The sequence below is a fragment of the Diabrotica virgifera genome, chromosome 2 (genome assembly GCF_917563875.1).
Source record: "Diabrotica virgifera virgifera chromosome 2, PGI_DIABVI_V3a".
NCBI classification, from domain to species: domain Eukaryota; kingdom Metazoa; phylum Arthropoda; class Insecta; order Coleoptera; family Chrysomelidae; genus Diabrotica; species Diabrotica virgifera.
The window spans coordinates 183,902,320-183,922,492 of record NC_065444.1 but is presented as its reverse complement, the minus strand read 5'-3'; the positions used below and the strand labels follow the sequence as shown (position 1 = coordinate 183,922,492).

At 32.8% G+C, this 20,173-nt stretch overlaps 1 protein-coding gene across 3 annotated transcripts in view; it reads right to left on the bottom strand.

Moving 5' to 3' along the window:
* Positions 1 to 1,082: 1,082 nt before the first annotated feature.
* Positions 1,083 to 20,173, bottom strand: part of LOC114334891 (uncharacterized) — a 150,618-nt gene continuing 131,527 nt past the window's right edge. For all 3 annotated transcript variants that reach the window (XM_050642970.1, XM_050642971.1, XM_050642972.1), the window contains 2 exons: positions 7,334 to 7,618; positions 1,083 to 1,479 (listed from right to left, as the gene is read on the bottom strand). In XM_050642970.1, the coding sequence (XP_050498927.1) occupies positions 1,307 to 1,479; positions 7,334 to 7,618 (458 nt within the window). In that variant the 3' untranslated portion in view covers positions 1,083 to 1,306. The remainder of the gene's footprint in view (positions 1,480 to 7,333; positions 7,619 to 20,173) is intronic.

Here is a 20,173-nt window from a genome sequence, read left to right as displayed (position 1 = left end):
GAGATCTAGAGGACATGGGAATTAGAAATGCAGAAGAAAGAGCAAGAGACAGAAGGAGCTGGAACCGGATATGTAATGCAGTCTAAGAAAAGAAGAATGGAGGACTGATCCACCTCGAAAACATGGATCTAGAGAGCCTGTGAAGGCGGCGCTACCCCCACGGGGGTGTTTTAGCCACATATATATATATATATATATATATATATATATATATATAATACATTATATAGCCTTGCAAACATCATTTACGACGACGCACGTTCCCGATAAAACAGATGTTAAAGATGCCCTCTGGCCAGTGGCGGATCTACGGCGAGGGAAAATGAGGAAATGTCCAACATAATAAGGTCCAAAATTAAACAAAAACAAAATTGTTCAAACATAAAAATATATTAGTTCACATGAAACCGAAACCATAGAAAGACAAATTCAACCCAATAAACACGCTAGTTAGGAAAATGAAAGGAACTTAATGCCTATAAGTTATTTATGTCTTTCATGTAATCTGAGTTTATCTTTTTTATGTCTTTTGGTTGGTTTTTCATTGGATGTTCCGCCTAAAGCAAATTTCCCCTCCCAAGGCAAATTTCTAGATTCGCCACTGCCTCTGGCACGAAAAAAATCTTTAATTTTAGTCCTCAATTCCGAAATGGCAGACGGTGACCCCTTCAGCATTCCCCATATGTACGCATCTGGTGGCGTTAGTTTTGATGAGTGGAAATTCCAAAAATGATCACACAGTATTCGAAGAGACTCTCTGGCAGTGTGACAGGTTAACTTGTCCTGCTGAAACCACTGTTGATTTTAAGCTTGGACAATTTTCGTGACCTTTTCCGTATGGCCGAAAATAGTACTCCATTTAAAAAAAAAATTTCTGCTAAACTGAAAACCATCCTGAAGTATCTAACATTAACATGATATTGATAAACGTTATAACAACGTTCAAAAACCACTCAATACGTTTCGGCACATGACACATACAAAGTTGAGGCATACGAATTTCAGTACTGTTTATTTTGCCATATACCGTATATTAACTAAGATATTAACATACTACATAAATTGTAATAATCCTAAATCTGTATGTTGTAAAATGTAATCTTTATTAACTTATGTTTGTTTCTTCCCCATCTATTGACTCATTAGATAGTTGCTGTGGGATTATAAATTTCAAAATAAACAAATATTCGGAATATCCTAAATTTGTAAAACGTTGTGGACAGCATCTAAAAACTTAATATTAAAATAACCAAAAAACAACGAGCACCTGCTTCTTGTGTTACACCCTGTATAAGTAGATTCTTGTTCACGCTGAAGCTGGCGGATATGGACGACTGCTTTCTTCTATCAACTTCAACGAAATTAACTCAAAAATTTGTAAAATGACATCTTCGTTAATTTTTTGAACTTGCAGCGAAGACACCAATAAATGCACAGCTTTTTGGAGAGCAGTTTTTCCAAAAGTAAGTTTAAGCGAGTCTAAAATTAAGTTACTATTAGTACATGAAGTAAACTATAATCTGAATGAACAACAGCTTATGTATCATTTCGGTTCAGAGATGATCCATCATCTCCATATGTAGGTTTCGGTCTCTCCAGACCTCCTCAGTCGGGCTATATGAACACCTGTAAATCGAAACCAAACTGTCTACAGTCGGAAAAATGAAAGAATACCCATGGACGATCATATCAAGCACATATTTTGGATTTGCTGTCTTTTTCTATAAATAACAAACGAGAGAGATAGATTATTAAGTGTTGTCTACTAAGCAAAAACGTTATCCAAGACATACGCAGTTACACATTTATAATTGAGAGAGTTAGACGGCGATACAATTGTTCAACGTAGTTATATTAATTTAGTAGAAAATTTAAACTCACACTTGACTATTTCTGTACTTCTAATGTCCATTCTTGAAAAACATTCAACATCAGTAGAGATAATGATTGTATAAACTACTATTCGAGTAATCGTGCTGGTCAGCTATAATCTGACAGATTCAATTTCTGTCACTTTGACAATGAAACTGGGTTAGGTTCGGTAGAGTTTATAAATTTTAATAATCAGTTGTATTTACTTGAATCAACTCAGTTCTTTTAAAAGCTATTTTAATATTGTATTGTATTTTTGGTTTGGTAAGTATTTATGTAATTAAAATAAGTCAATAAAATTTGTAAGTAATCATCTGTCAATATGGTTAACTTCTGTCTATGAGTTTGCCAAACGTGTACAAGTTACTCTGACTTTTCATTCATAGTGTATAAAATTACAGATTAGTATTAGGTCTGGATCCCGCGTATCAAAAAATAAGTTGATTAATAGCAAGCTGAAAATTTGTTAATAGCTTAAGGGTGTCTAGTCGGATAAACTTTGATATATGGGAACACTGGAATAGGGGCAGTTTTAATTGTGGAACAGGTTAAAAATTTGGAACGGTCAGACCACGAAAACGGCACATTTATTTTGTCCGACAGAACAGACTTAAACTCTCCGAACAGAGATTAAACTCTCATGCAAAAATCAGACTGCTATTTATCACCTGTCACAATTCCTGTCATTTGACATATTCTACTTGTTCCACTCATTAAAACGCCCATTTGGTGATAAATAGCAGTCTGATTTTTGCATGAGAGTTTAATCTCTGTTCGGAGAGTTTAAGTCTGTTCTGTCGGACAAAATACATGTGCCGTTTTCGTGGTCTGACCGTTCCAAATTTTTAACCTGTTCCACAATTAAAACTTCCCCTGTTCCAGTGTTCCCATATATCAAAGTTTGTCCGACTAGACACCCTTAAGCTATTAACAAATTTTCAGCTTGCTATTAATCAACTTTTTTTTCATACGCGGGATCCAGACCTATATATTTTTACGAATGTACATTTATTTGCAGATAATGTCTGGAAAATGATCTTTATACCAAAATGATCTGAATTCATTAAGTTTACTTTCATTTAAGTCCGGCAACTTTAACATGGAGAAATTCATAATACTATATTTGCTTACTCATTATTTTTGTATTATTAATCTATATCAAATAATTAGTTACGGTAGTAAAAGTAACATTTATTATCAATAAATATATAGGTATTATCAGAAAAAGAATAATATCACAAAAAAATTTTGACACATTTACGTAGCGAAAAATCGTACGGTGGGGTAGTAGTCACATCCGTTTTTTTACAGTATTAACTTAGTTTAGACGTTGTTTTGACTAGAAATTTTTGATTTGATTCGTATGCATATCATCGATGACGCATGGGCATTCTTTCATTTTTCCTACTGTATGTAAGCAGAATTATAAAAATAATTCGCGTATCGGACGCTGTAGCGACATCTATTAAAGAAATGAGAAGTCCCAGATCTTAACAATAAATTTGAAACTGTCGTGGAACCACTTTCTGGGTACATCCTTAATATCTGCCTTTTACAAATTATAAAGCAAGGAGACGACGGATAAAGGAGGCGAAAGGGACTCTACAATATTTCGTCTACATATTCCGTCTAAACGGAACACTGGCGGGAAAGATAAGTACTGATACACCATACATGTATACAACATTTTAAGCAGATGTGACATACAGGATGACGAATCTGTTATACTCTGAAAGAACCCGAAACTATCAGTGTAATTTATAATCGTGTATTCATAAACAAGTAATTGGACTTCGTCAGTTCTAGGTTTTCACCCGAATGTTACCGGAAGTCAATATTTGAACTCTTCGTGTAACTTTACGTCGATTGATTTACGATTTCACTAATTTTGAGTAATTTTTAATAAACTTGTTGCTAAACAATAGCATAATAGACTATCGATTATGTTCAAAATAAGAGAGCTAAAAGGAACTACAACGTTAACGGGATTTTATTCTCTCATATGAAGAATTCACCTCCGAATTTGGAAAAACCGAGGAGTGCTACCATTTAAATGTGTGCGTTTTTGAGAAAGGGGTGAATTAGTCCATACACACAGGGTGAATTAGGGTGAGTTCTATGCACTTTTGGTATAAACACGTCTACAGGAAAATTATTCCAGGTTAAATTTACTATCGAAATATAACTTTATAAAGTAACAAATATTTTTTTTACAAAAATATATTCAAAAGAAAAGCAAGAAAAAACACGAAAGAAAGCAATTTTGTTTTTTGCCCCATAACCTTTTTCTACAGTGATATAGGTATAGGCATTACTTGAGCGAAAAATAATTCCATCCTTACTCTTTAAAATGACGTCTGGTAGAAGCCTCTAGGATTTACGGTTTCCGAAATAGGATTTTTCAAAATTCGCCGTTCACAGCATTTTTTGGCCATTTTCCCCATTATTTCGCAAACATTGTTCTGTAACTTTTTTCTACGCATTTCTAGGTATATGCCATGATACATTTAGTAGAAAGAGAAGTCAATTACTTTTAAAATGATCTATCGCATAAGGTTGTGCGACTATTTTTAAGCAAGTTACGATTTTTTAAGGTTTTATATTTACTATATACTATTTATATATACTTTTATTTTTTATATTTATCATTATTTTTTAAATTTCTCATTATGACTTTTTTTCTTATACATTTAGGTATATACATTGTGGAATAAAAAAAACATATTTTCTTTACTTTAAAATGGTGCATTGCAAAAAATTCTAGGAATATCTTTAACGACGTTCTACACCTTCAGCAAAGAATTAAGGATTTGCATGAAATTTTAGTATGTTATAGTTTACTTAAAAAAACTAAGACTTGATTTTTAAAAAATTGTTTTACCGTGCCGTTTAATTACTATTAAGGGTCAAAGTTAAGTTTTAACATGGGCTCTTATGGGAATTCTTAAAAAGTTAATAACTTTTGAATCAAATTTACGATTTTTAATTATTTGTGCTTAAATTAAAGGTTTTTTTGTAAGGAATAACATATTAAAAAATGAGGATTGTTTACCGTACCATTTATTTTTAATTTATTTATTATAATTAATTCCTTAATTTATTCCGTAATTTCCGTAATTTATTTTTATAAAGTATTCAATACTGAAACATATGATTTGAGTATTCTGCTATAAATGCATTGTTACTAACTTTCGCTTGCATATAAGTTTCCCCCCTTTCCTCTGAGAGGCATACCCCGCAACGAAGGTGTAGAACGTCGTTAAACAAGATATCCGTAGGATATCCAAGGGTATCTGCAATTTGAGAAAAACTTTAATTTTTTTTAATTTTTTTTAATTAGATGAATTGAATTGCACATTATAACATAATTTTTAATTCCAAACAACTTTTCTTAATAACACTTTTCGATATTGTGAAATATAAAGGTACTTTGCTCTTGAGCGAAATTCATATTTTTTAACATACCTCGTACACTATTGATAACATTTTATGTCTGATAATTGCATCTTAGGTTCTAGACTATGCAGACATTTTTATAAAGAATAATTTTTTTTCATAAAGTTAATAATGAAAGTTTTCCATATGGTTACAACTTAGTGGGACCTATTATTGAATGTGTCACTCTTTGAAAAAGCATATCTTGTTTAGAAATAGTCCTAAAAATTTTTGCAATAAACTATTTTAAAGTAAGGAAAATAAGCTTTCTTTTTTTATTACACAATGTTATAATGAGAAATTAAAAAATAATCGTAAAATATATCAAAAATCATTAAGGGCCGGTTGTTCGAACGCTAATCAACAATAATCACTATCAAATATTTAATTACTGTCACAACTGTCAATGCCAACTTTGGTTGGGTTGCTGAAAACATAATTGATTATAATTATGAGATTAGTTAATCAATTAACATAACAATTATTAACATAATTAACTAATTTCATAATTGTAATCAATAATTATGTTTTCAGCAACCCAATCAAAGTTGACATTGACAGTTGTGACAGTAATTAAATATTTGATAATGATCATTTTTAATTAGCGTTCGAACAACCGGCCCCTAAAGTATAAAATTTGAAAAACCATATCTTGCTTAATAATAGTCATATAGCCTTCTACAATAGATCATTTTAAAGATAATTAACTTTTCTTCCTATCAAATGTAACATTGCATATACCTAAAGCTGCGAAGAAAAAAGTCACAGAACAATGTTTATGAAGTAACAAGGGAAATGGTCCAAAATCGCTGTGAGTGGCAAACTTTGTAAAATATTATTTTGAAAACTGTAAATCATAGAGGTTTCTACCAAACGCTATTTTAAAGAGAAAGGACGAAACTTTCTTTTCTTTAAAGCAATGCCTATACCTATATCCCCGTGGAAAAAAGTTATGGGGCAATAAACAAATTTGCTATCTTTCGTGTTTTTTTCCTGCTTTACTTTTGAATGTATTTTTGTAAAAAAAGAATATTTTTAACTTTAAAATGTTATATCTCGATAGTAAATATAACCTGGAACAATTTTACTGTAGACGTGTTTGTACCAAAAGTGCATAGAACTCACTCTAATTCGCCATGTGCCTAGGGACTAATTCACCACTTTCTCAAAAACGCACCCCTCTAAATGGTAGCACTCCGCGATTTTTTCATATTTAGAGGTCCATTGACTATATGAAACAATAAAACCCCGTTAACATTGTAGTTCCTTTCTAAAATACATAATCAATAGCCAAAACTGTTGGCCAATACATAGTCAATAGCCACAACGGAAGTGACTTCAAAACCAGATCTAAAGATTCAAGCTCGACTTTTCAATACGCTTCGATTGAGATATCTCATGTACTACTTCTGCGACTATAATAAGGCACTTCCGGTTAGATTTTTTTAACCGGAAATGATAAAATTAAAAGTATACATTTGTTCTTATCTTGCTAAGTCACTTCGAATAATAAATCGCTTATACTATTTAGGTGACTTTAAAACGGTACTTCCGGTTGAAACTCTAAAACCGGAAGTCCGAGGTCAAATTTCTCATCTTTAATACCCTCCTTGGCTTATGAGCTTTCATTCGCCACCTCATTTGTCATTCTATCTGTATTAATAACGAAGGAGTTATATTCACGGACAGACAGTCATGAAACCGGAAGTATATAAATATTTGTTCTCGTCTTGCTAAGGCGAGTCGAATAATATATCGCTTGTACTATTTCGGCGACTTTAAAACAGTACTTCCGGTTGTAATTCTAAAACCGAAGTCCCAGTTCAAATTTCTCACCTTGAGCCTTGATTACCTACCATCCTTGAGTTATCAGCTTTCATTCGACACCTCATTTGTCATTCTACCTGGTATACTGATGGAAGAGTTGTGTTTACGAACAGACGGACGGACGGATTATTCAACGTTTTCACATTTTTTCAAAATTGGGTAAAAACAACATGATGTAAAACGCTTAAAGTTAACTCACCTGGAAAACTGGCAACTATCGACTCAACAAAAACATCCATTTCCAGATAGAGCACATTATTATTTGTAAATTCTGGTATTGTCATCAAATTCGTACACAAATAGTCCATACTTAAATCCATTATGTTTATTACGTATTTCTCTACAGAATGTCCTAAAGTTAAAAAGAGAGCTTTTATAACAGGTTCCCTGATCAGAGGGGAGTCGGTATCTGATAAAAGTTCACAAGCAATATCAACTAGTGCTTTCGTGATCGGCAGTTTAGCTTCAAATTCATCCAATTCATCTGCAAAATATAGAAATAGATTAAATTAATATTTCAACTGGCAACTTGTGCAGTGTTCCACGAATAATTAAATAAAAAAATAAAATAAAAATTACCATCATCAATATAGCCTACCCATTGAATGCTCAATTTACACAGCAGAAATGATAGCAGTAATGTTTGCCCTTCAGTATGTACTACTGAATCCAACTAGCTGACAGTATATGCCAATGTTATATTTACTGACAGTAAAAGCCTGGTGGACAGAGTTAGTAAAATTCAAACAGCAGTCAAACACATAAACCACATTGAACTGAATATTCTTAAAACTATGTTTGGAACTATACAATTAGGAGTAAATGTAACAATTGCTTGGATTAAGGGCCATTTGGGAATAAAAAGCAATGAAATAGTTGACAATTTTGCTAAATCAGCTTATATGATCGGAGAGATAAACGGAGAGATAAACAAAAATTTAATTCTAGCTTCAGATATTGATACTTTTAGCAGACAAAAACTTAAAAATAATTGGCAATTGCATTACAGAGAATGTAATACTGGCTCAAATTTTGCTCATTGTAACCCTAGGATATGTTTAAGAAGATGGTTCTGCACAGAATATAATTGACATTTTATAAAGACCATTAATCGGCTGAGAGCCAATCATGCCCTTACGCCATGTTACATGCATAGGGCTTTTCATCGATTGTCATTTGTTTCGAGCTTCTGTCATCTGTTGTATAATCTGTGTATAATATTAATATACATGGATTATACGACATATGACAGAAGCTCAAAACAAATGACTGAATGAAAAGCCCTATAGAATCGACTTGTCAGATACTCCCAATTGTAGGGGAGGGAAGGGTAAAGTGAAATAGTGGGGTAAAGCGAAATAGCTCGTTTTCAAATTCTTCCGCAAACGAAGTCATCACTGTTTACAATCCAATCGATGTTTAGAAGTAGTACGCGCTTATCGACCATTTTGTACCGGTCGTTTGTCGATATTATTGAAAATATCACTGTTTATACATTCTTGGGCGACTGTTTGTAAAATCTGTAGGTGTGTGTAAGTGATAATTCTTATATCTTATTTAACTAAACATATTTCTGAAAGCAACACACAAAAGCAATCATACTTAACATTCTTTTATATAAAATATAGATTGTTAGGATAGGGTTAAAAATTTTTACTGGACATGTTTGCTTTTAAATCCATTTGGGGCAATGTGAAATGTTAATAGATGGGGCAAAGTGAAATATCGTTTCACTTTGTCCCACATGTAATTATACTTGATTGCCACCATTAACAAGGAATATCTGTATTTCCAGGTGTAAAATGCGAAATTATAAACGAAAAACGACCTAACAACAATAGTCTGTGGAGTCAATGACATCTGGAATCAGATCTTTGCGAACGGGCATCATTTGCCAAAATCAAGCTGCTATGCAACACGGAATATCTGTTGCTATGTTAAATCGGAGGATTAAATCCGAAAAAAAATTTAGGAAGAAGCGCCAAGTAAGAAGCTAGGCCGATTTCAAATCGTACTCTAGACTATTTCACTTTACCCAACCATGCGGGGCAAAGTGAAAAAAAGACAATGCCTGACAAAACCTCGCATTACAAAAATTTACTGTCTCCATTTAATTTATATTTCGACATATTGATCTTAAACATTACTGTAATAAGAGATGTTTTTTACAAAATTCCATTTCGAAAATTGTAAAATTTATTTAATTTCAAAGTTTAGCTATTCCACTTTACCCAACTCTCCCCTACTTGTGGCAAAATTGGAAATCTAACACATGTCATATTAGAATGTCATTTACACACAAAAATAACATAAACAACCTTTATAAGGAATTAAAAAAATTAACATGTTGTTTCCCAATAGACCTTAATACTTTAATATTTACAAATGATATGGAAATTCTTCATCTCGTTTATAAACATGTTAAACTGTAAACGTAATATGTACTAGCTAGGCATAATTTGTAAATGTGGTTTGAAAAAATTAAAAAGAAAAAATATATATAAAAAAAGAACACATAATAAAATAATAATAACAAAAAAAAAATAAATACCTAAATAAAAAAAATAGAAACAAAAAAAAAAGAAAAGAAAAATAACAAAAAAAAGAAGAAGTAAAAAAGTGTTTACCACAAATTAAAATATATATTTAAAAAAAAACAGTAAAATAATTAAAAAACAAAATAAAAAAAAGCAACACAATGTAGCTATGTATCTATAAAATTAATATTATAGTATGTACTTATATTATGAAATAAGAAATTTATGACTATGAATTTGCAATCAATCACAAACAAGTCTGGCTAATTGGCTCTGCCAAAGCCATTTTTCAGAAAAAAAACTGGCCACTTTGGTGCGAAAAGCTAAATAAAAATTCACTATTTTCCACAATATGGTCACAAGCAAATCCAAAAATTATGAATGGAAAGATCAATATCATCACTATTACATAAATTATACCAGTTAATGCTATGAATGACACATCACACAGCTTTGAAAAACAAAAACAGAATAATACCAACTATAGGATTTTGCCAACTTCCAATTGCCACTTCGTCCGGTTATTCCACAGGTCCGCTTCTATGTTTTTTCTCGCAGCTCTTTGCAATTTCGTTGCTCCAACTTTTGCTCGGTGCACTTCGTTTTCTATTTCCTTCTGGTTGCCATTTTAGTATTTCCTTTGGTATTCTTTGTTCATCCATTCTTCGTATATGTCCGAACCAGATAAGTTGTTTTGTTGATAAGTCATCTGTGATTGTTTGTTTGATTCCCTTTATTTCTCTAATGCGTTCGTTGGTAATCCTTTCTCTTCTAGATCCTGCTCTTCTCCTATAATCCATTTCCGTTGCTCTCAGCGGTCCCAGTATTATTTCATTCAGTCGCCATACCTCATCTCTGTATAGAGAGTGATACCTTTCAGTATAGTCATATCGCTGGTACCTATGAATAATGTGATTTCTAATAAATTTCCAGTGAAAAAAATAACTCTTTGATAAGTGTTGGCGATACAATTGTTTTTTATATGCGTGTCCACGAAGAATATAACTCCCAAAATATTTATAACGAAAAGATTTATTTCATAATAGATGCCGACGAAGACAATTATTTCTGAGAACTTTTTAGTAATTATAATCTTCGTGGACCCACAAACAGAAATGATGTTTTTTGCTGATTCTCCTCAAAAAATAAATTTTTTCGCTAACACTTTATTAGGGATTATAATGTTCACAATCATATAATCGAAAATAATATTTTTCGCGGCGTTCATTGAAAGTTCTATTCTTAACGGCATTTTTCGGAGTTATACTTTTCGTAGGCAGCGGCGATATATCCTCTTTTTATTTTCTTTGCGGTTGGATTGGTCCCATAAAATGCTGTTTAACATTGTGATGGCTTTTCTACCTGTCGTATTTCTTTCTCTTAAGCCGACCACTCACGGTACTGCGGTGTCATTCGACAAGATCGTCGATGATATAAATTCTGCAGTACTGCAGCAGACAGGCCAGTCTCTCTATGGTCAAATTGCACGATTTTGTTAGATGCACACTCACACACGATCAAAATTTTTGCCAATTAGTCGAATTCGACAAAATTGAACGACGTCGCAGTGCCGTGAGTGGCCGGCTTTATGGCTTTGTCTAATTAGAATTAAATTATGTTACTGTCCTTTTCATGAGCATTTTTCAGTGCGTAACAAATGATAGGAAAAAGGGTAAGTCCGTGATAATACACATTTATGACATTTATTCTAACATGACATTTTAGTTAAATCTGACAGTTGTCACATTTTATTTTCAATTTGGAATAAAAACAAATCAAATGTATTTCTTGCATTTATAAAATGGTATTTTCTTTGATTTGTATAGTCTTATAAATTATACAGATTATATTTGTAATATTATTATCTAACTAAAAAAAAATAATTTTTTTATTATGGCGCCATCTATCGACAACTAGAATAACTAGAATAAATGTTATAAATTTCACCGACGAAATGTAATCACCGACGTGCGTTTTTTTTGTCACATACAATTTAATGCGTTAGAAAGAAATCGAAAAACTGTGACGCACTGAAAGATGATCATGAGAAAAAGAATATAAACATATAAAAAATACATCGCCCTGATATGATGACATAATATATCCCTACGGTCTCGCAATTACCACAAATGTAAAGCTAATCCTAATCTAAATTTTAAATTATACAGGGTGAGTCATGAGGAACTGTACATACTCCTACCTCGTATGGAGGCCCCTATGGGGAATAACAAATACCATTAAAAAGTGTCATAATTTTTACAGAAATTTGTATTCGTCATAATTTTTGAACGGTAAGATTGATGTGCCTCTTATTTTGGTCAATCGTTACAATATTACCACGTAATCAACTGATGTATTCAAACTAGAAAAAAATCAGGTCCGGCTTTAAAAAATTAGTTCGTTTTGGTCTTTGAAAAAATTTCACCCTGTATACGATTTTTGAAAACTCTAATACGAATTTTACAAATTAGACAATTAGGCAATTAAAATGGCTTATTTATTTTTTCCCCACACGATTACTTAATTTTTTATAAAAAAATCAAATTTGACTATGAATTAACAGTTTGGTGAAGTGAACCATAGATTTAAAAAAATTAACTTTTATTACAAACATTAATTTTTTTGAACACATATTTAATTTATAAGTAATAATAGTACCACTACTCGTTCTATTCGAGGTGTGCAAGTACTTGGAAGGGGAAACGAGAAACGACCCTGCGCGAGTCGCGGAGAAATATTGCAACTATCTTAAATAATTCATATTGTCAATTGAACTTGTCAAATTGACGTATATTTCATACCTTCTGTCAATGAAGCAGAAAAATTATATATTGCTCCACAATATTGATATGATATGCAATTATTATATAAAGGTAAATTTAATTAATTTTATTTTGCTGGCAGTACTGCATTTTAATAACTAATTTTATTTACTACATACAATTGTTGACGTTTTCATAACATAACCTGAATCTTATTTTTTCTTCTTATTATTTTTTTGGACTATGGCCTTGACAATTATCCAGTAACCAGGACTAATATAATTGGCCAATATAATTAAAAGTGCGAATTTTAGTATAGAGCGTAGAAATAGGGGTCGCTTTGCCGAACTTGCACGGTCCCAATACCTTTTAAATAATACAACCCTTTTATCCAATTTCCAGAATTTCAAAAGGAACAAGTTGTTTTGAATAATACTAAACATCGCCCCATATTTGTTTGTAAAAAGGAGCCAAACAAATAAACCTAAATTAAACAAAAACAAAAAGAAATATTTTCCCCCTCGTTTTTTGCATCACTACCTTCTCACCATGTATTAATACTATGTATGTGTATAAAAATGTAAGTGAATCTCAGGAGGCTATGATAATTTAATATTTTCGTTGTTTGAGTACACAATTTGGCTTTTCATTCGCCATCGTTATTCTTTATTTGTGTTTTTTACACTATTTTTACTTTTTTGCATCTTTTTGAGGTAATGTACAGCCGGTTCCTAAAAAAACTGATACGACTCTTAGTAAGATTTGATCATGTTGAGCAGTGTATTTGATTGATCTGACATTATATTGATTATGACAGACAAATAATAAAATAAACAAACAACTGATTCATGAAAAAACTAATAAGTATTTTAGAAAAATTTAAACGCAGGATGAAAGATTACATTATTACCGAGGGCGGAAAGCCCCTTAGAATAAACAAGTAGTTTCTATTGAATGAAATATTTGAAATTAAATATCACACTTTTTTTTATTTTCAGCCCTGTAACTTATTAAAATAAATATTATAGAAGTTTTCAGGGACTTTCAGCCCTCGGTAATAATGTAGTCTTTCATTCTGAGTTTAAATTTTTCAAAAATAATTATTAGTTTTCTCAGGATTCGAAAAAAAATGAATACGATTAAAATACATTGAGAATTTTGACATGCGTCACAATTTTGCATTAACTCAATGTAAAATTTTAAACTGTTGAATTCCAGCTTCCCTAATTATTTGACATCAAAAGACATTAGAAACTATTTGTAGATGATTGAAATCTGTATTGAAAACAACTGTTAAAATTGTTCTACGTAATTAAACATATTCCAAAATTTTGTAAAAATGTAATACATTTCAGTTTTCAGCCCAAACTTAGGCCACACACAATGCGATAATGTTCACATTTTTGAACTGTCAATATTTTTATTTTATCATCTATTGTTTAAAAACAATACAGTTGATAAGATACCCTCAGTTGCGGAGAAAGTATTAATAATAAAGATTAATAATAAAGTCTAATAACCGTGGAACAGAATAAGCTATCTGACAAATTTTAAGATTTGGCAGTGACATTGACAGTATGTAAATATTAAGTATTTATCCTTCAAAATACACTGCTCAATTTTCTACAAAATACGCGTCAAGAGTCGTATCAGTTTTTTTTGGAACCAGGTGTACGTTATTTAAAGTATTTTAATTAATTGCAAAATGCCACATCAATTTTCAAATTCAGAATATGTACAGTCGGAAAAATGAGAGAATACTCATGAACGATCACATCAATCACTTATTTTGTATTTGCCATCTTTTTCTACAAATAACAACCGTTTGTTACAGAAAAAGACAGCAAATACAAAATAAGTGATTGCTGTGATCGTTCATGGGTATTCTTTCATTTTTCCGACCGTAGACATTATTTTTGTTTACGGGTTTTCTGATGGAAATGGCAGGGCTACCAGCAGAGAATATCAAAGACGATTTCCAGAACGTCGAGTTCCGAATCATCAAACGTTTGCATCCGTGTTTAATTATTTAAAAGAAAATGGAATATTTCCTAAATCAAAATCTGAAAGAGCATTAGATCATTTACAAGAAAAACACATAATTGGTGCCGTCGAAGCAGATCCTAAAATAAGTACCAGGCAAGTAAGCATACAATTAGGCTTTTCTCAATAAAAAGTTGACAGAGTGTTAAAATAATAATTTACATCCTTATCACATCCAACAAGTCCAACGATTGCATCCAGGAGATGAAATCTTACGATTACAATTTGCTAAGTGGATTGCGAATAATGATCTCTTATTGTATAGGACCCTATTTACTGACGAAGCCCAGTTCACGTGGGATGGAATAAATAACTCGCGCAACTCCATATTTGGGCAGACGAAAATTCCCATGCGATTCGCGAATCTCGTTCGCAGTATCGATTTGCAGTGAATTTTTGGATAGGAGTAATTGAAAGACAACTAGTAGACCCCTATTTCTTTAATGCACGGTTGTCAGGTGCTGTGTACTTAGATTTCTTACAAAATATTTTGCCGAATCTACTTGCCAATGTAGCCGCCCGAGGTATGTACAGCTGGTTTCTAAAAAAACTGATACGACTCTTAGTAAGATTTGATCATGTTGAGCAGTGTATTTGATTGGTTTGACATTATATTTTATTATGACAGACAAATAATAAAATAAACAAACAACTGATTACATATATCTGTGGCTTGGTTCTAAAAGGGCCAATGTCAAATTTTTGTTTTTTGTACAGCTTTCTTTTGAATTTAATATTGACCAAACAAAATGCAAAAAATTGACTCTGGCCCTTTTATCATTAAGCCACATTATGTGACTTGGTGTTAAAATGGCCAATTTCAATTTTTTGCATTTTGTTTGGTCAATATTAAATTCAAAAGAGTTGTTTTGAATTTAAATGAAAAAAAAAACAATTTTAAACAAAAAATTTAAACAAAAATCACATCAATGAGTGTTGTTTGTCTCGTTAATTTATTGACTAGGTAATATGAGATCTGGTCTATTATGTGCCACTGTTTGGTCTGTGAGCACAGTGCGGTCCCAGTATAGCTTATAGTTGTCATTTTCAAGCATATTCTCAGGAACGTATTGATAATATGGGAGATGGTTCGTTTGGAGAAGTCCCAGTTTTATAGCTATCTCTTGATGAAGGATCTTTCCTACTGAGTCATGCGGTTCCTTGTATTCAGTTGCAGCAAATGCCTGGCAACCCCCGGTAATATGTTGGATGGTTTCTTGGGCTTGACATCCATATCGGCATCTGTCGTTTTGAACCTGCGGGTCTTTGATGATATATTTCAGGTAATTTCTGGTTGGTATAACCTGATCCTGAATGTCCAGTAATGAACCTTCCTATAGGGTTGTTGTTATTTTTATTATTATTGGAATAAAACAAACGACTTAACTCAACAATATATTAAAGCAAGAATTGTAACCAAATTAAAAGATAACTAACTGGGCACTATCACAGGCAGCAAAACATTTTAACATAAGCAGAACCACAGTTTTTCTATTAATAAAAATAAAGGGAACAAGGAACTCTAGAAAGAAAGCGAGGGTCTGGAAGACCAAAAATATCTACTGCTCATGAAGATCGTACGCTTTGGAGAGATTAGAAGAGAATTCTTTTGAAGATGCGAAAACTGCAAGAATTATGTCACAGTTTGGAATACCAAAACTATACTAAATTTAGGTATATAAAAATAAAATTAATATTTTGTAATATCTCCATCAGCATTGATAACAGCTTGTAGTCTTCGGTCCATCTGCGTGAAAGGAACTATGAAATTGTCTTCTTCAGCGAGCTCTTCCCAAACCTGTTGTATACCGTGCCACAGCTCTTCAGCATTTTGAGGTAAAAAATTACGCCGATACAACCGTTTTACAAGAACGCCCCAGACATTCTCGATTGGGTTTAAATCTGGACTGTAGCTGGGCCATGGTAAGGTTTCGATGTTGTTATTCTGGAGCCACTGGTTTATAATATTTGCAGTGTGAACAGGACAATTATGTTGTTGGAGGATAAAATTATTTTCTGGATACAACTGTTCTACACTGGGAAACATGATGTTTTCTAGAATATTTAGATAAGTCTGCCCAACAAACCTGCCATCAATACGCCATACAATTCCCATTCCTCTAGATGAAATCCATCCCCATACATTGACGCCAAAATGACCAGCTGCTCGATATCTATCAACATATAGAGGATTAAAAAATTTTCTCATCTGTAAATATTACCCTGCCCCTAAAATCTTGATTTCGTAGCTGATGGTTTAAAGCAAATATAAGTCTTGATTGCTTTTGTTCTGGTGTAGAAGCTTGTTTTTTTGCTGCAGTTCGGTACCTAAGACGCGATGCTTTAATTCTGCGCCAAGTTGTTGTCTTTCTTCCCGGAAACTGTGACATAATTCTTGCAGTTTTCGCATCTTCAAAAGGATTCTTTTCTAATCTCTCCAAAAGCGTACGATCTTCATGAGCGGTAGATATTTTTGGTCTTCCAGAACCTTGCTTTCTTTCGAGAGTTTCTTGTTCTCTCCATCTTTTATTAATATTAAAAACTGTTGTTCTGCTTACGATAAAATGGTTCGCTACGGCAGATAGTGACCAACCATCTTCTAATTTCGTTACAATTCTTGCTTTTAGTTCATTGCTAGCATGTGGAGCCATTTTTTGAGGTTGAACAGAATAAGTTATTTGACAAATTTTAAGATTTGGCAGTGACAGTGACAGAATGTAAATAAAAGTATTTATCCTTCAAAATACACTGCTCAATTCTACAAAATACGCTTCAAGAGTCGAATCAGTTTTTTTGGAACCAGCTGTACTTTATACACGATGGAGCATCACCATATTTCTCAGCTGCTGTTCGTCAACATCTTCACTTAACTTATGGAAATAGGTGGATAGAACGCAGAGGGCTTCATGCATGGCCCCCTAAATCACCTGATTTTAACCCTGACTATTCCATATGGGGCCGATGAAAAGAAATGGCTTATCAAGAAAATATCAATACGCGACAAGAACTAAGTAGGTAATTGAAAAAATTATTGATTCTTGTAACATTATTAGAAATGATCCCCTAACTCTCAGGAGGTCTATTAGACAGTTGATGGTCCGACAAAGGTGGATTTCATTTCGAAAATCTGCTATAAATCTCAAAAAAAATTTTTTATTGTTTAATTTGTTTCTTACATATTCTTAAATTTATTTAAACATGTAAATAAATCCGTTTATGTCTAATGTACTACATATGTACATATTTTCTTTTCTTTAATTTCAAAAATAAATTAACTGTATTTTGCCGTTTGAAATAAAATTCTGATAATTCAATAAAACGACACTACCGATGAATCACTAAACAAATACTATACAGGGCGACGTTTTAGTATTATTTAAAACAACCTGTTCCTTTTGAAATTCTGGAAATTAGCTAAAAGGGTTTTATTATTTACAACATATAGCACAAGCTGTGGAAGTATTAATACATCTGTATAAATTAAATATTTGTAAAAAACATAGATTTTGCAAGAAAAGTTAATTTTTTAAATTTACGGTTCACTTCACCAAACTTTTAGTTCATAGTCAAATTTGATTTTTTTATAAAAATTAAGTAATCGCGTGGGGAAAAAATAAATATGCCATTTTAATTGCCTACAGGGTGAAATTTTTTCTAAGACCGAAACGAACTAATTTTTTAAAGCCGGACCTGGTTTTTTTCTTGTTTGAATAAATCATTTGATTAGGTGGTAATAGTGTAACGATTGACCAAAATAAGAGACACATGAATCTTACCGTTCAAAAATTATGACGAATACAAATTTCTGTAAAAATTAACAACTCGCCCTGTATATGGAACAACAGCCGATGAAGATAATTAAAGTGTAGTTACTTCGCTCGGTAATTCAAAAAATGTCAGAATTAATTTCGCAGGAAGAAAGATCACCCGAAGAATGGGAACGAGCTATTGTGAAACTTCCAAAGAGGGAAGATATTACAAACTGTAATAACTGGAGAGATATTATCCTACTGTAGGTATACAGCAAAATTCTTGCATTGACTATACATAACAGGATTAAAGAATCTGTCGAAACCAGAATATGGAAGGACAGGACAAACCAAACTGAGAACAGAGAAGAATGGAAGAGATCAGGAGAAGAACCAAAGTGACTGACGTCGTCGAAAGGATAGCCAGAATAAAATGGAAATGTTGATGCCAGAAACTCCCAAGAGACAAGGCACAATTCTGGGCACCAGATGCTTTGGACATCATCGTTGACCTAATATTATTATTCAGTGATCCCAAAAACCCCGTGTAACGAGTTTGCATTGATTTTGTATCCAACTATCATAAAACTCTAGACGATGCCCATACTGGGTACCTCGTACCTCGGAGACAATCGCCGTCATCATGTTCGTGTTCAGTGAGCCCAAAAACCCCGGTTAGCAAAATTGAACTCATTTCCGTCTTCTTCTTCTTCTTCTCTAGAGTGCCTCTCCTATCGAAGATTGGATATCATTAGGGCGATTCTAATTTTATTTACTGCTGTTTTGAACAATTCGTTAGTGGTACAGCCAAACCACTCTCTCAAATTTCTCATCCAGGACATTCTTCTACGGCCTGGATTTCTTCGTCCTTGGATTTTTCCTTGCATTGCATTTCCGTCAATTATTTCTAAATTAAAAATTTATTATTTTTCGTCAATTCGAGATTCATTTTAGAAAATGCATTTTCCTTGTTCAATAATGCAATTTTCATTTCGTCATTATGATTTTTGTTCAAATATTTCCTAAGGCCCTTAATAATAATAATAATATTTAAACTGTAGAAACTTTTTCTAATGATATTAGCATGCACTTCGGACTAGACAAGTGCCGTATTTTAAATATAGTCAGAGGTAAAGTACAGCCCGGAGGATTCGATATGCAAAATGGCCAGAACATCGAGGTCATGGGTGAAAACGATATGTATAAATATCTTGGAGTAAAGCAAGCGCGGAGAATTGACCATAAACAAATGAAAACAGAGAGAACTACTGAGTTTATACGAAGGGTAAAACAGCTGCTTCGCTCACACCTTAATAGTAGAAATTTGTTTAAGGCACTAAACACCTACGCATGTTCCGCACTTAGCTATTCATTTGGCATTGTTAAGTGGACAAAAACGGACATAGAAAATCTTCAGCGAAAAGTAAGAACGCACCTCACAAAGGCACAAAAACACCATCCAAAAAGTGCAGTAGAAAGAACGACATTACCACGGAATTTAGGAGGAAGAGGACTTATGGATATAGGTGAGCAATTAGACAAATAAATTGCTAATTTAAGATCTTATTTTCAGATGCAGGCTGAAACATCTACTCTACATCGCGCTATCTGCGCAGTAGATGACACAACACCGATAAAACTGAGGGAAGCAGAACTTCGCATAAACCACCTTACTAAGGACGAAAAAGTGCGCGCCTGGATGGGTAAACCTCTGCACGGGCGACATCCCAATGAGGTCAGCCAAGATTATGTCGACAATATAGCGTCGAACTACTGGTTGACATCAGGAAAGATGTTCCCTGAAACGGAGGGTTCATTACTGGCCATTCAGGATCAGGTTATACCAACCACAAATTACCTGAAATATATAATCAAAGACCCTCATGTTCAAAACGACAGATGCCGATATGGATGTCAAGCTCAAGAAACCATCCAACATCTTACAGCG